Source organism: Falco rusticolus, chromosome 1 (assembly GCF_015220075.1).
Source record: "Falco rusticolus isolate bFalRus1 chromosome 1, bFalRus1.pri, whole genome shotgun sequence".
NCBI lineage: Eukaryota > Metazoa > Chordata > Aves > Falconiformes > Falconidae > Falco > Falco rusticolus.
Window position 1 is genome coordinate 44414659 of NC_051187.1, and position 16571 is coordinate 44431229.

Genomic DNA, 16571 nt, shown 5'->3' on the forward strand with positions numbered 1-16571 from the left:
CTCATCGTATTGTGATTCTCCATAAAACAAACCTGAAATGGGATTATATGTCCAATTTTAAGTGGTCGTCTGATTACGTTCAGTCACCAGCATGAGTAATGAAAGCCTAAAGCACAGATACGTGTAGCTTTGATTCCTTAAGCTACTAAGAATGAAGAATAACAATTCTCAGATCTTAAGTAAAGGAAGGTATCTCTTTTCAATAGAAACATGTATTATATTTGGGCTATGATCCGTTCTACTAGCTCTGAAGATTGTTTCAAGTATTAAAATATGAATTAGTTCACACACTGTCTGAAAGGAGGTCTGGCAGGCATCGTGGCTAATGCAAGCACCCTTGCTATGCAGCCAGGATAATTGTGCAAGGATACAAAAGCTATTCAGTTGTTTCATAGTCAACGTGCACAGAGCAGTTTGCTTTGCTGTGCTTTTATGGTCCTTTGTGAGACACTAATGCTATTTGTATAGCTTTCAGCTGGAGCAGATCTGTTGTTCTTTTTCATTAGAATTAAAAGATTCTTTTAGCCCCAGTGTCCTTTAACCATGCCTTTTTGGCCAAAGGTAGCACATTCAAAACTGAACTATGATGATGATTTTACTTAAATACGCAAAATTTGATGTATTATTTCCTCTATTCTGTCTTTTTGGTATTGGCAGTGGTGCAAAAAGATATTATTTCAATACAATGATGCAGTTCATCTTGTGCTAGGTAGGGAAATGCATGGGAGTGTGACAGGGTTAGAAGCCTGCATAAAACATAGATAAAGTTCTGTAAATTCACAGTACTTACATCTGCATACTAGTGAAAACTTTGAGTGCAGTTTTTCGGGAGGCTCCTTTATTCTTACACAGCTACAGGGCTCCCACCCCTTATCCATTTTTGGGTGTGTGAGAGACGTCAACTTCAGGGTTTGTCAGAAATCCTGGTAATTGTATAATGGAATTGCATTAAACTGAAGTTAGATACCCAAACAGAAGACAATCAAGGAATATAAGGCACAATTTCTGGTGAGACTGTACTTCTGAAGTGTTGTGATACATAGAAAACCCTTCATATTTTTGTTACTTGAACTGGTTTTCTGACTCCTGCACTTTTAAGTTATATTTCTCTTACCTGACCAATGAGATATCGTCCATCCTTTGCTCAAGGATGAAGTGTTCTGCGTAACAGTCTTACTCCTTTCCTTTCCTTTTCTGAAAAAGCTCTTAACTGCTTTTTTTTTTTTCCTTTGTTTTGGTTTGTTTTTTTCTGATACTACGTTGGCAAAATATCCTGCAGAAAGATCTGTAGGTCAAGAACTTTTCTGTTGGAATAGAAGTTCAGCTTTTCAGTAAGAATGACAATGTTTACAATAATGGTATTTACTATGTATATGGTCTTTAACTATGTTACTTTTATATGCTTGAAACACCATTTCTTGGTTAGATTTAGTTAATTTTTGTATGGTTTCTGGATTGGAGATCTAAGTCTACAGATCAGAACCACACAAACTGTTTCTATATTGGGAAAGACTCATTGTGCAGAATTGCATCAGGCACAGCTTTCAGTTTCATTTTTTATTGCTTTTTACTAGAATACTGTCACCTTAAAGGTAGAAAATTAACAGTGAATTATTACAGAATTTATTAAATCACTTCCTATCAATAATTAATATTGTTATATTGTTTATTTGTTCATATAATACAAACAAAATCAATGAAGTCTACTGCCATTTAGTATGCATATACAAATCAGTCTAACACCATGAGTGCATTTATGCTTGAATTGAGCCTGAAACTGTAGCCAGGTTAGGGAACAAGAACAAAAACTTTCTACCTCCCATCTAATCTAATTCTTAGTACAAAGGTAGCATATACTGCAGAAGTTTTTTCCTAGCACCTATGTCTGCAGAGATTTAAGCACTTCATGAAAGATTGCTTCAAAATACTTAAAGAGCTATAATTTTTATTATAAAAGATGTTTATATTAATGACAGTCATTCTCTCTCCTTACAGTGCAAATTAGACTATCAAGCCTGTGTCTCAGGAAAACAAATCTCAGTGAAATGCGAAGGACGTTGCCCTTGCCCTTCTGACAAATCCACAAATGCAGGCAAAAATGATAGGAGAGGTGAGTGATAGCAATTTGTGTGATATTTTTAACAGCTTGTTTCTAGAAGGAAATAATATTTTGTTCACTGAAGAGTACAGTGATCACAGACAATGATTATTATTGAATAAAACCAGCTTTATTTTATTCAAGGTTTTTTTTCTTTGCTGTAGTTTTTGAAATTGTGCCTACAGTAAAATACCGCTGTATTTTTCAAATGAAGCTATTGTGCTATGAGTTGTTGTTCTTTTTTCACTCTTTAATATTCCTCAAAATGCTTATGGCTGTACTTAAGACAAAGAAAAATTCATTCCTTGTTCATCACTGTTTTCAACTGACTATTCAAGAAAATGAAGTTTAATAGAAAAAAGGAAAAATTAAAAGTCCTTATTACTGTCATGGGAGCAAGCAGTTGCACTTAAACTGTGGAACTATTACTAAAGGCTGTCATTTAAAAGTGGGTTCTTTGTTTGAAAAGTGTTTGATAGGAATAAATCTGCCTCCTTTTGGACCATGCATGACATTAGGCTGCTGGAAAATGCAGTTGCTTTGCACTGCTTCTTAACCATCGGTGAAACTGGAGAAAAAAAAATGTGGCTAAGTGTATTTGTATTTCAGTGATTCCCAGCTGACTTTGAAAGGCGGTTGTTATACAAAAGAGGATATAATTCCTGAATGGAGAGCCTTGGTAGTGTAAAGTTTTAGGCCACCATGGACCTGAAATCCAAGAACAGCTTGACTGGAGGTCTGCATTTTTGTATTTCTTCAGACTGATCTCTGTTAGATTTAATTTTTCTTCTTTCTGTCTAGTCACAATTTTTATGAGTAAGCTAAAATCTTTGTGCACAAATATCCTGTATCCTCATTGGAAATACACCAAAATTAGTTTTTGAAGATCATAGGGTTTTTTGTGTAGCACCCTTGCAAGAATAAACCAGCGTTACATTCCTGGATTTTGTTAATACTGGTATTTCGTTATGGTTTAATATGCTATTCCAAATTTATTTTGCAAGAGAATCTTATCGTTTGTGTGATAAGCTGTAGTACTGCCAAAACTTTGGAGTTTTTTCTTAGTTTAAAAAATGAATTAATGTTCTTTTAACAGTGAATATAGATGACCGCTGCAAACACCGAGCTTTGGGCAGGATTACAATTCAATTTAAAAACTGCTCTGAAGCACTCCTGAAGGCCGTTTTTTTGGTCTTTGGCATTGTCATTGATTTTGGAATTACATATTAATCGAATATGTGTAATTAAATGCTCCCTATGCTATAAAACCTCTGCAAAGCAATACAGCCTTGAGGTTTTATAAAGCATTAATTTACAATTTCATGTGGTAACTGTAAATAAATAGATAAACCTGTCATCTGCTCACATTGCCAGCCTGAATGGGAACCACTGGCAGAGGCAGCCTTACGTGGGTAAGACGTGCAGTGCAGTCTGACGCAGTTCTCACTAGCAGCACGGTCTGCAACCCCAGCATAGATATGGGGATATTTCTTTAGCAGTGGGCATGAAGTGAAATCAAGATTATGAGCCAAGAAGCAACTCTCTGTGCGTAGTAGACCTACCATTCTCCAGTGATAATTTTTTTTAATATGGTAACATTGCCCTCAGTTTTTACCAAAATAAAATTAGCATTTTCTTTGCTGGAAGCTGTTTCACCTGGTGTGGTGATTTTTGTCTTTCTGTGTGTTCTTTCAAGCACATTCTATTTTTGGAACTGCTGTACTTAAACACTGAAAACAATCTATAGACAAATTTTATTGGCTTCAACAAAATGGAATTGTTTTTAATTAGGAATTAACTCCTAGGATTAAATTCTTCTTGAAGATTTATGCTGCCAAGAGATCAAGATTACTTGCGCTTAGTTATGTAAAAGAGAAAGAAAAAAGATCCTATACGAGTATGGGAATTAACACTAATCCTGTCCTGACAGATTGTCAGGGCAAGCAAAATACAGGGCTTTTCCAACTGGTACATTTTACTGCAACATTGAAATCTGAATATAATTTCTTTACAAGGCCAAAGACCAGGAGACATGAGAAATGTGAAAGTGAGCTGAGTATCACTGCTGAAATTTCAGCCATTCTTGTAGCAGAATATGAAATTTGTTACAATTTTGTTGTAAAAATGCAATCAATTATTTTCTTTAAATGTAACTCCATTAAATGTTGTAAGCTGTATACGCACACGTCAGTTGCTTAGAAATTGACAAAACTAAAGAGGCAAAGTAAGATTAGTGCTCCAGTTTCAGAGATAACTTAAATGAAGGTTTCCTAAAATGCATCCCCTATCTAAGACAATTTTTCATTTTTTCAGATTGACAAACTCTTGTGAATTTTTGGTATATCTAGGGAGCAAAGTATGCCTGGAACTTTCCCAATATAGTCTTTGTGTGGAACTCCATACTCCTTTGGGAAGCAAAATTAAAGAAGTATTTAGAGAAACATAATTGCCTCTTAAAACGGATGTGAACCTAATCATAAAATCATAGGAAACTCTTAGTTGAAAATAAACTCTGAAGTTAATCTAATCCATCTCTGTGTTTTTTGAAAGCTGGCTCATTTTAGTGATACATTTAATAACATTGAACCTGACCTATGCGTATAGTCTGTTAGCTCGAATCCAAAAATGAAAGGGCTAAGAAGTTGATCTAGAACTAAGATTTATAAACTGCTAAAAAAACAAGCAAAAAAAGGCATAATAAAATAAAGGTCTTTCATATCTTGGTTTCAGTTTAGTGAAAGCAGTGGGTGTCATATAAACTATGAACTTACATCAGGTGTTCCAATAATTTTTAAGAAGAAAACAAAAGAAAACTTAGTGTACTGCCATAAAAGAGAGGAAAGATCTGAAAAACACTGCAGGCAGTGTCAGAGGGAAGGATCACACAAAGTTAGAAGTAAATGAAGATGGGCAGTATGGAAGAGAAGAGTGGCTTAGGGAGTTGTTTAGAAGCGGAATGAGAAAGAAGGGTAAACCTGAGTGAATGGGGGGCACCACCACTAGTGACAGGTGCTAATAAAGAGACAAGTGAGGAAGCACTTCTAGGACCCTATCTTATTTTCCAGGCATACCCATTGCCTTGTATCCTATTTTCGCCCTAATCTGCTTTTCAAGTATGTGCCAGGATTTGGGATATCCAGGTCATACTGGCTTGCACAGTTGTGAATGTAGGGATTTCACTGAGCTGGAGTTTGCAGGTCTTTATTTTCGTAAGCTTTTCTGAGTCTTTTTTCCAGTGGTTATGTGGAACCAGTAATGAGGAAGGCTTCTGTGCACTGCACATTTTACAAGCTTGGGGAGACTTCTGTTCTTGGCACTGTCTGGGCATCATTTTTTGCTCCAAAGAGTAGTTATGACGAAGAGGGTCCCCCATGGAGAGTCGGCCAAGTCACGACAATCGCACCAATATGGCTACATGCCGTGCTCACTTTATTAAACAAACAGGTTATATTTATAACTTAAACCGACCGCTCACTCGACTTTACACACAGGTGATTGGATAAAAGTTTCTGGGCCACGTGGGGGTCCGTGTCGCTGATTGGTGGGCATGCTGCAGGTGCCTTATCAGAGTGTGCCGATGAGAGTGTGCTGATTTCGCGGTTCCCAGGACTTGCTCTCACCTGGCTTCTTGTTTGTGCGTAGCCTGTTTTCCTTCTCCCACTGCTTGTTCCCAGGACTAATTAAAACTGCTCTGCAGCTTCAACTAACAGGCCTGGGTGTCCAACCCAGACAATGGTAATGTATGTCCTCGGTCCTTTAAAAATCCCTCTACTCTATGATCCTTTTGCAGTGAGACATACTGAGCCCTGTCCCTTGCCTGTCTTAGAGGATAATGTTTTTGATAGTCCTGCTCTTTAGTCTGATGGATAACAAATATGCATGATGTGAAGTGTAGGCTTACCAACTGCATCACTGGGATAAGAAGATGAGACCAGTCGATGGGTTAGATGCAGAAGCTGCACTCATTTTTAGGGATGTACAAAGCCCTGTTCACCTTTAACACTTCCCTCTGCACACCTTGTCTGCTTTCCCTTCTGGCAATTCAGATCACCCATCCTCCCACCCATCCCCAAGTGCCCAGAAAACAAGCACTAGATCAATCCTTTTTTCATTCCCTTTTGGTCTGAAGCATCCTTATCTTCCATATTTAGCTATCTAAAAAGAATCAGTCGGAACTTGTAGGCCTACCGTCTGTAATGAAGTTTAGTCTGTTCCGTTACGATCACAGGCAAGACAGAGTAAAGGAGAACCTGTAGTGCATCTGGATAGTGGGATTTGTTTAAGCACTGGTGAGATTAGAGCTTTTACTCAACCTGACTTCATCTCTCACACTCCATTCACCCTCCCACCCAGCTGCCTTCCAGGCAGGAGGGCACAGCTGACCTGGGACAGTGAGGCAGAGAATTACCTTGGCCTCTGCTGTGCCGCTGCATGCAGAAACCTTCGGGTGTTGCTGGCCGTGCTCCCTGGGACTCCCCCAGTGTTCGTCCTCAATGTGTCTCGCTCATCTCCAGGATCTCTCCTTGTTTCCAGCGTCTTTCCACCAGCCAGGATCTTAACTGTCGTCTTTCAGGGACGCCTTCTCTCCAGAAAGCAATTTTTCCAGGACCTGCTTTTTCAGTTGCTATCACCCCACCACCCCTGCCCCAGTTTTTCCAGACTAAATCACCTATGTGCAGAGGCACGATGTGTAACCAGCCTCTTAATTAGTTCTGTCCCATGTCTCATAATTTAATGGAGGATTTGGGAAATGCCACTTCTGTTTTATCAAAATTTACAGCAGCCCATACCAATCACAGCTAGCAAGTAGCAGTCTTGTGCTTGAAGTGTTCAAAAGTTCAGTTTTAGACCTTCACAGACATACAGACTTACTTGCTATGTTTTAGTGTTCACGTTTTAAACTATTTTTTCACCTACTGCACTAGCACATTTATTTGAAGTTTGTTACATTAATTTAGTAATGTACAATTCACCAACGTACTCTTTCAGTAATTTAAAGTGTATTACAAAGCTTTTGGCAGTTAGCGATTGTGACTTTATTTAAATCATGTTTCCTTTCAGCCAGCTTGAGATTAAAACATTAACAGCAGAATTTCTTTGGGAGAAATTAGGTGACGATAATAGAGAAGTAGAGGTGATGAAGATAAGGCTTTTCTAGCAGAATGTTTTCTTGTCTCATTAACAGATTTTCATTTTTCTTCATGTAGTTTTTCCTTTAAAAAGTGTGGGTTTTAGAAGAAAATAGTTTTATTGAGTGCTCTTCTGTCATTTGTCACTTTTTTTCGAATTTTAACTTACTCTTTTTTTTCAGTTGTGTCTTTTCTCAGTATGTATTTAAGTAACAGGAAATTTTATTTCAGTTTTTCCAGTTTTCTAGTCCAGTACTGATTCATGTTTGATTTGTACTGAATCGATTTGAAACTGATGAATAGAAGCTCAAATGGACAAATGTGTGTAACATAAGTACATATTGCTGACATTCCTTAAGAAAATAAAAAATTAAGTTTTAAAATCTGAAAGAGTGAGGTTGTGGCAGAGTTCTTTCAAGTTCTTAACTGATTTCAAGGCTTTGGTACAGGAATTTTACTATCCTGTTAGAAAAAAGAAATATTTCATTTTGTAATCTTAATAGCTAATAATGGGTGGAAAACATCAATAAGAAGTTGGACAAAATGTAGTCACAACTGAACTTTCTACTTCACAGTAATGTTTTATTTTGCAGGTTGTTATCTTCAAAGTACTTTTCTCAGGTGCATTAGCTTCTTTTGATGTTAATATCAGTAATGACGTTGCAATTGCCTGACAAACTCAGTGATACCTTGACATGATCCCAAAAATATCATCTGCTTTTTAGTGTATTTAGTGTTGCTTTTTCTATTTTGAATTTTTAACAAAATGTTAAATGTATCTTTCTATAGCAGACTACTCATATTCTCAAGTAAGTATTTACAGTCCATTTATTGAACATGACAGATTGACTTGAAACCTGTTACATTTTATCTTTTTAAAATATATATTGAAATGGTCCTCATTCAGGAGATGCAAATGTGATGTGACGCAAAAGTTGTGATGAAAACCTTTAATGAATAAGGATATGCTTATCAATATGGTTTTAACAAAAACCTGTAGCTGTATAATGGAAAGTTCACTTTTTCTTCTTGCTCTTTCAGTATGAATGAAAACAGCAGGCAAAAATAAAAGCTATTGTAAAAGTTACAATAACCTGTCTACTTTGGGGATAGTTTAACTTTGTTCGGTGACTTTGGCTATTCTAATTGTAATGAAATGATTCTGAAAACGTGTCTGACCCACTGTATAGTCTTGCACCCTATTAACCTGTCAGTACTACTAACTGTAGTCTTCTGTTAAATTCTGCAAAAGATTAATAATTAACTTAAAATAAAAGGTTTTGTTAATTCAGAAAGAGGAATGAATGCCAATAGCAAAATCTTCAGTCTTTAATAACCAAAAAATATTAGTTCAAGACATTACCAAAAAAAAAGATGGACAAGTGAAAGTCATTTTGTGCTGTTGTTTAGTTCTCATGGTGTAGCTCAAGACTCATGTTGTCTGTTTTTTCTACAAAAAGGATTACAGAGGTCTGTGGAATATACATCTTAGAAATAAGGACATAAAATTTTAACTGTTTATTTCTTATGTATCATTTAATATAGTGTATATGAACTTATATATATATATATATATTTATGGTATAATACCTTACATTTTCTAGCTGACTGAAAGAGCAGTTCTGGCTTACATTGGATACTGGTTGAGGAGTCAGGGTAGGACTGTCATAAGCCAGGATCTGGATTAATCTATAATCTCCTTCTGTATGAAGTTTACTTTGTTTCCAGTCTAAATATTTCGTTGGATTTCTTTTTTACTAGCATCGTACTTCTATTACTAGTCGAGATACAGAAAACTAGTGATTCTAGATTGGTAAGTATTTCTTAGGAAAGTCGGGGTTGATGGACTTTTCACACCCCACCTTCCAGAAAATAAAATCGGAACTGACAGATAACAGCCTTCTCTGTGCATTTAACATCTCTCAAAAGCCACAGAATGATGTAGAGGAAGGAATATATCAGTCTCTGAAATAAAATTGTTTCACATCCATTCAGAAACTGAGATATAAAGACATCATTCATTATGCCTGAAATGATACCACATTTATTGCATCATTGCAAACATTTCCTTCTGTTTCTCCTTTACTTGTTGTGTAGGTTATATAGAGAAATTTATTGACTAAATAATGGAAAAAAATGAAAAAGTATAAATGAAAAAAGTATAAGATATTAATACCAATTAAAACCTTCAAGACACAAAATGGTGTTGCTGGACTGTTTTAGTTGGGCTTTTTGTTGCCTGGACCAAATACCCGGGGTATGACTCTCTTCATTATCACAGCACCCTAATAGGAGACAAAATGCAGATAACATCCCACTGGGTATGTCGGTCAAAGGAATATGCTTAATGAAGACATATGTGGCGTTTCTGCATTTACAGGAAGATCCTCATTAAACATGATTTGAATGCTAGGACAGCGGGCGATTGTATGGCTGACAACTCTTAACTTGGTCAAATACCTTCCAGAGATATTTAAGAAAAGCATCCGTTGTCAGTTGGCTTAATTTGCTGTACTCTAGAGTTCATACATTGGGGAAATTTAACTGTTCTTAAATCCAAAAAGCTTGACAAAGTGCCTGTGTTTTATATCTCTGTCAAGCTGTGCTAACACTGTGATCAATGTGTGCTGTGATGTGCCCAGAAGCCTGGTCTCCCAGTCTATTTCAAAGATTTGGGTGATGTGTGCTACAGCATCCTCCCAGATGATGTCTTTGGATATGTTCTTCATGGAAACAAGGTTGGAATATTGCTCTGATACAAAGATAGGATGCAGCTGGGACATGCAGTCACACCCCAAAGCTCAGAATCAGTGGAAGGTTCTGCAGCTGAGATGGAAAATGCTGTGACAGTGTGGGTGAAACATTAAATACTCATTTTCATTAGCACTGAAATAGAAGAATTTGCTTTCAACAATTTTTGAGTTAATTTCTAATAAATCCTGTAGTAAGAGCTCACTTGACATTTTCACTAAAATAACAGAGATAAACTTACATTCATGAAAAAAAACCACAGGGCTTTTCATCTGATCATCTGAGGAGGGCTATATAGGTAACATAGGAAGCTGCTGTAAAGGGCATACTCTTTTGAGTCTAAGCTTTTGCCAGAAGGAAGTGAAAAGGCAACATTGCATGCTGAAAGTATTTTCAGTGAGCATACCTGACAAATTTAATCACAGAATATAGCTGCTCTCAGCTGCATCCTATTTTATACTGAGTACTGCCAAACTGTTAATTGCTGTGGAGAGATGAGGATAAGTAACAGCAGGATTAAAGACTAGGGATTCTGTTTCGCTCTGTGTGCATCAGTACTTGAAAAACAAATAAAGGGACTCTTTTTAAACAAACAGCGAAATAGCACTCTCCCAAATCCTCTTATTTTATTTACATAGCAGTATCTTCTCAACACATGACCTCAGCCACTCTTCATACAGTACAGGTATAGATGCCAAACCCCAGATTTTCTTTTGTTTGTGTTCAAAGGGAGCACTGAATGGTTTCCAGGCTTCACAAATAAAGAGATTTAGGGCCAAAAATAACACTTCTGCGAACTCCTTAATCTCTACTTTGTATTATTACCTTTCAAGGACAGATAGTACTATTTTGCAATTCTCTTCTCTTCTGCAAGATTAACCCCAGGACATCATAAACAATGTATACTAGAGCAATTAGGCCTGATGTTATCAGTGATCAGTTATGGGGTAGCCAGGAGAAGCCATTTATAGAAGAATAAACAAATTTCCCATCTATAAGATGAAGAAGTTCATGCTCAGTGATCAAGGATAAAATTTAACTTTCAAACCTCAAATAAGACAAAATTAACTCACCAAAGAAAATGACTGTTATAGTGCTGTTCAGAGTTTATTTACAAATATTTTAGTATGTTTTAAAATATTTCCCAAAAGATCTAATTATAGCATCTGATTTTACGCTGCCATGCTTGTTGCAGAAAATAAGTGACTTGCCTATAAAAACAAGTACAAAGAAAAGCATGCTGATTTTCATCACGGAGAAACTACTCTGTTGTTAACTTTCTCTGAAGAACATGCATAGTAAAAGGAAGGAGACAGTCTCAGTAGTTTGGGAGTGTAGACGGTAGCAACATTTTATACATGCGAGTTAAAATTGCATTAGGTAATTGTCAGCTTTCTAATCTACTGCTTTTCTTAGCCTTATATTTATGATTAAATAAAATATTTTTCTTACATAAGTGTTACTGCAATTCTATAGAGTGCAACATTAAAGGAAAACCTCTGTGCTTTTCCAGTGGCTTAATTTTCATTAGCAAATGTTGCTGATTTTTCTCAAAATAGTCTTTAGACAAATCCTGAAGTGCTTGTGCACAACTATCAGTGGAAGCACTCAAAACCAGGCATTTGTCTCATCTCTTTTGGCTTGTACTGTTTGAGATTAATGTCACTTTGGGCTGACCAGAAAAATCAGATCTGGGCTAGTATTTCTGCTCTTGCATTTATTACTGTCATCAGCATGAATCTTGCCATTGATTTCCATATAAATCAGTTGTAACACACTGACTCAGTTTCCTTGTTAGAAGAAAAGAAATTATCTGTAAGTAAGCTTTCTCACTCTACTAAATGTTTCTGAACTCTACAAACCTTTTGTGATTTTAAAGACGTTACAAAACTAAAATGTGTTGTTGTATATCCATTTTAGTTCTTTAGATGGTATTGACTTACCAGTAAATGTCCATTTTGCTTTTATTGCTTTTTATAGTATAATACATGGTATTCACATTTAAATCTCAAACCTGTTCATCTTAGACCTATATTTGTCCAGGCATGCAATCTAAAATGCTGGGTTTCACTTTTACTTCATTATATGCATTTACAGTGATGTTGAGCTGTAAGGATATATTATGTATAAATAGAAGCTTTTTGAAGTTAAAGTGAAAACTGATGCATTGTAGATATTGATGCTTTGAAATTTGGTCAGGCTGATTAAGAATATATTTTTTTCTCTCTGTTGGATATAAGGTAGATTATAGACCATTTTTTACTCAGTCTTTAATAGGAAGTACTATTGTTCAATCAGATGTATTACTTTAGTAGTTTCATATTTATAAATGTTAGATTTTTTTCTAAGATAGCAGACTAGTAATCTTAGCAAGAATTCATTAGTATCTGTAAATGATTTTCATATCTGATATGATGAAAAGGGAATTTTCTAGCACAAAAATTCTGTATTACTTTACTTGTAGAAGACATTTATTTAATATTAATTACTGTGTTTGTGTAATAACAGAAACTTAATGGAGCCAATTTTAGTGTTTATTCCTTCAATATTAAGATAATTTTTCTGCATTAATCTTTTTTAGATTCTTAAGTGGAGTATGTTTTTTTGCTTGAGTGATGCTGAACCAAGTAAAATTGTCAGCAGTATCTTCTTTCATTAATCAAACTCCATGTTAAGACTTTCCAAAAAGAGACTGCTCCATCATCATTAATAGTAATCTAATGTAGCGTGATTAGTAGCAATCTAACAGGATGTAGAATGACAGAGAGTGTGTTTGGAATGAGAAGGTGTCTCTGACCTGTGTGCCCACAGTCCCCGGGTCCCCTTGCCATTTAGCCTGGGGCTTAGCCAAAGCACACCAAGTGCTTGGGCTTCCTTCGCCCGGCACCCAGGGGAAGGTTGAAGAGGAGGGGGGTATGCTGCTTGCCAGAAAAGCACGCCCGAACTTGGCAGATGAGAAGATTTGAAGACCCCAAAGTTCAGTCAGATGGCTGAGACTGAACGGTAAAATGTGTGAGAAAGATGAAGGGCCTGTGGCTGTGTTTGAAAGAGGGGGGAAATGGAGATGTAGCTGTGTTACCTGTTGTTAGGCTGTAGAGGTGACTCCATTCATCATTTTTGCTACAAAAGCATGAGTTTCTCCTGTAATTTCTCTTCTCTTGCATGGAACAGGGTGTGTTCATTTGTTTTTAACACCTTTACAATTGATGAAGGAGAACAAAATTGGTTAGTCATTAATAGGTGATCGTTTTGGCTAAAAATAAATTTTTGCTGTTGCTTTCTGCTCTTACAGGGGTTAAAATATTTGGGAACAAGGGATAGAAATATGTCTCACAGAAGAGAGGCGATACCACAAATGCGAGTAAAGCAACAAGGCAGAGACATTGTAGTAAAAACTATGAATTGGAAACAGAATGGAGCTGATGGGGGTGGGGGAAGAAGGTAGTGTGTGTTTGAGCAGTGATTTATATTTTTTTAATTCTCTACAATGAAGTCATAATTGCAGAACAGATTAAAATTCCATTGAACTTGAATGTTAGAAGGAAGAAGTGAAGAATTAAGGAGAGACTGTCCATTCCATAATATTGTGGTTTATATGAAAAAGGCTAGAATGCAAGAAAATGTTTATGCTGTGTTTATGAAAAATAACCCTTTATAACACTGCAGAAGATATGTGTTATAATGCTGTAAAAAAACCTATTTTATTGTTGCCAGGATTAAGTGAAATCTTTAGACAGGATTGTTAGCTAAGTGCTCGTCAATGTTGCAGAGCCCTGTAACACTAAAGGGAAAGCTGGAGTATTACACACCTGCCACTGGAAACGGCTCCTTGCTCGCAGTTCCAAGCATCTTTGCGACAGCGGTCTTCTCCAGAACCTACTCGGCTTTGGTTTTCTTTTGGGCCGCTTTGTCACTTCCAAGTCTTTCCACTTTTATGGCTGCTTTTGGCAGCCTTGGCTACTCAAATCTACACAGCTTTGTCAAATCCAGGTGTATTAGATCCCCAAACATACATTTAAATGGGAAAATCCTCAAGTGTCAAGGCTGTGGAATGCAGTTCTAGCCTGCTGCGGTGGGCCGCGCTTTGCGAAGTTGCTTCTCATGTTTGTTCTGTTACCAGCAAATGGGCATCTAAGGTGTTTGGATGATACAGTTTTTAATTTCTAAGTATCTAAAATAATGTGAGTGCTGCATCTCTGCACATTGTGTGACTATTTCTACCACAGGACACCAAGGGCATGTGTCCCCTGTGTCCCCTGCGACTTTGAAAGCAGGCGTGCCTGCTTGAGGACACAAGCACAGCCGGGTTCCACCATGGCCTCATCCATCCTGTGTGTAGGGAGCAGTTTCGGGGTGAACTTGCCCAACGTCATCTCAGGCAGAACTGGCTGGTTAGCTACAGACCAGTACCTGGGGGTGAGGTTACGTACCAGGGATGGACGCTTCAGACTTAGGATGATTTCTGTGGGACTGTTCGTGACACTCAGGGCTATTTAGACACTCTAGTTCTTTTAGGTAAAGACTCAATATACACAAAATGATTAATTACTCATTTGGAGTTTTTTTCTTACTACTCTAAAGTGTTACTTTTCACAAAGGAAAAGACTTCTCTTGAAGAGATAATTCTCATAATGAATCAGTTTAAAGCATTCATAGGGCTGGTTGATTACATTTCCCTTTTCCCTTGTTTTTTTAGTAGGGGAAAAAACCCCACCAAAATCTCATGGCAAATACGTCTTCACAGGCAAAATGGTTACCTTCTGTGGTTTTGTGTGTGCTGCTGCAATTTTAACAGTTAGACAATCCATTATGATGAAAGAAGATCATTAATGCTGTTAAATTTTATGTTTGATAATCATTCATTTTAACCTAAGTGGTTAAATAATTCATGAACAAGTTCAGTCCTAGAGTCCCCAAAACATACAAATTGTTAGGAAAGTTTAATCTGTGTAGCACAACAAACTATTAAACTATTTTAGGTAGTCGTGAGAGCATGCTTTTTTTAGGATATGTTCATTATCTTCTTTTGCTCTCTGTCAACCAGATTTTATGGATTCTAAAGCTGGAAGCTTAAATGTAGCCCAGACCATTAAAATGGTGTTGCATTCGATTATAATGGCTATAATTGCCTTAATTATGTAAATGAAGGGACCTTGCCAATCTTAGGAGACATTAAAGGCTTTAGAAGCCTTTAGAAGTGTGTCACAGTAGTTGTATTGAGAATAAATAGCCAAAGAGATGCAGATCATATGCAAAGTATCTGGATCAGCATTATCTTTCTGTTCATGCAATGTATGCATAAGCTAACAGGATGCTGCTATGTTTGTGTCTCAATTACAGATGTGATGGTAATATTTTTTACTGATACTATTTTTGTACCATCAATATGCAGTTAAATTTAAAAGTGTTTAATTGCTCATCAATGGGAGCTAACCGCTAGAAAAATACTTTGTATATCAGGCAATGATTTTAAACTAGTTTATTTGCCCATCCTGCTTATTTTTGGAAGGTAAAACGTACGACCTCAATTGCATAATATATGGCCAAGTTATTTTGACCTGTAATTATGTTGGAGCTTATTGGATAGTGAAGCGACTTGAGATCCTTAAGAAACTCGGGAATGGACTCGTGGTGGCTCAGCAGTGTTCTGAAGGAATGTTGGATCAGTGACTTTCACTGTGTTATCTTCTAGTAGGATGTAAACCCAGTGGTATTTAAGGAAACTGTGATACCCTTTTGCGACCAGTTCTCAATTACAAACACTAGTTGAATCTTCAGTAGTTTAATTTTTTGTTTACTTCACAGCTTCAACTATGCTGTGTTCCCTATTGAATAGTTGCAGTACCACTTTTCTGAAGTGAATTTTAATAGCTGGTAGAATTTTGATATTTTCTTTGAAGTATCAAAGTCCTTTAAAAGCCAGAGATTAATAATAGCTGCCAAAGACACACTTTTTAATGTTTCTATAGTTCATGCACTGAAAATGACAGAAATAAAACGCACTAATTACCAAGTTAATATCCTAGTGATATCATGTCACTTTCTGAATTTTTTTTGGTAATTTTTTTCTAAAAAGTTGTATGTTGGAACTCAGGCAAAAGTTTAAACATCTATTTTTTGAAGCTGACCTCTGTCATGAAAATTTATTGCTACTTAAGTTAACTTTAAAAAAATGTGAATAACTTACTATGCAAGAAAATAATTTCACTTGATATCAGCATGTCCTTACTTGGTTACATAATTTCCTCTTTTTCCAACAATTAAAATATAACCAGTTCTCACACACAAAAGTAAAAATTTTCACTAAAAAGACTTGCTCACCTCTCCTGAGCATACAGAGAGAGCAATATTGATTTACTGTTTAATTTTTATTTTCTTTGCACAAATACTTAAACTCTTTCACAGTTGAGAGCCACTGTTCTTTTGGGTGGTGTTATGTTTTGAGGCATTAACGGAACAGTTTTTGTGGCTAGTGTATATTCACTGATGCACTGAAAATTGTTATCAGTGCAGTGAAAGTATGATGGCACTTATGCCATGTTCATATCATCTGATTATCTCACTAATTTCAAGCTGTGAATATTACAAAGAGT

General features: G+C 36.4%; 1 protein-coding gene across 3 annotated transcripts in view; it reads left to right on the forward strand.

Annotated features, from left to right (window-relative positions):
- SPOCK3 (SPARC (osteonectin), cwcv and kazal like domains proteoglycan 3) overlaps positions 1–16571 on the forward strand; it is a 212383-nt gene that overhangs the window by 156167 nt on the left and 39645 nt on the right. For all 3 annotated transcript variants that reach the window (XM_037377278.1, XM_037377287.1, XM_037377295.1), the window contains one exon: positions 1996–2110. In XM_037377278.1, the coding sequence (XP_037233175.1) occupies positions 1996–2110 (115 nt within the window). The remainder of the gene's footprint in view (positions 1–1995; positions 2111–16571) is intronic.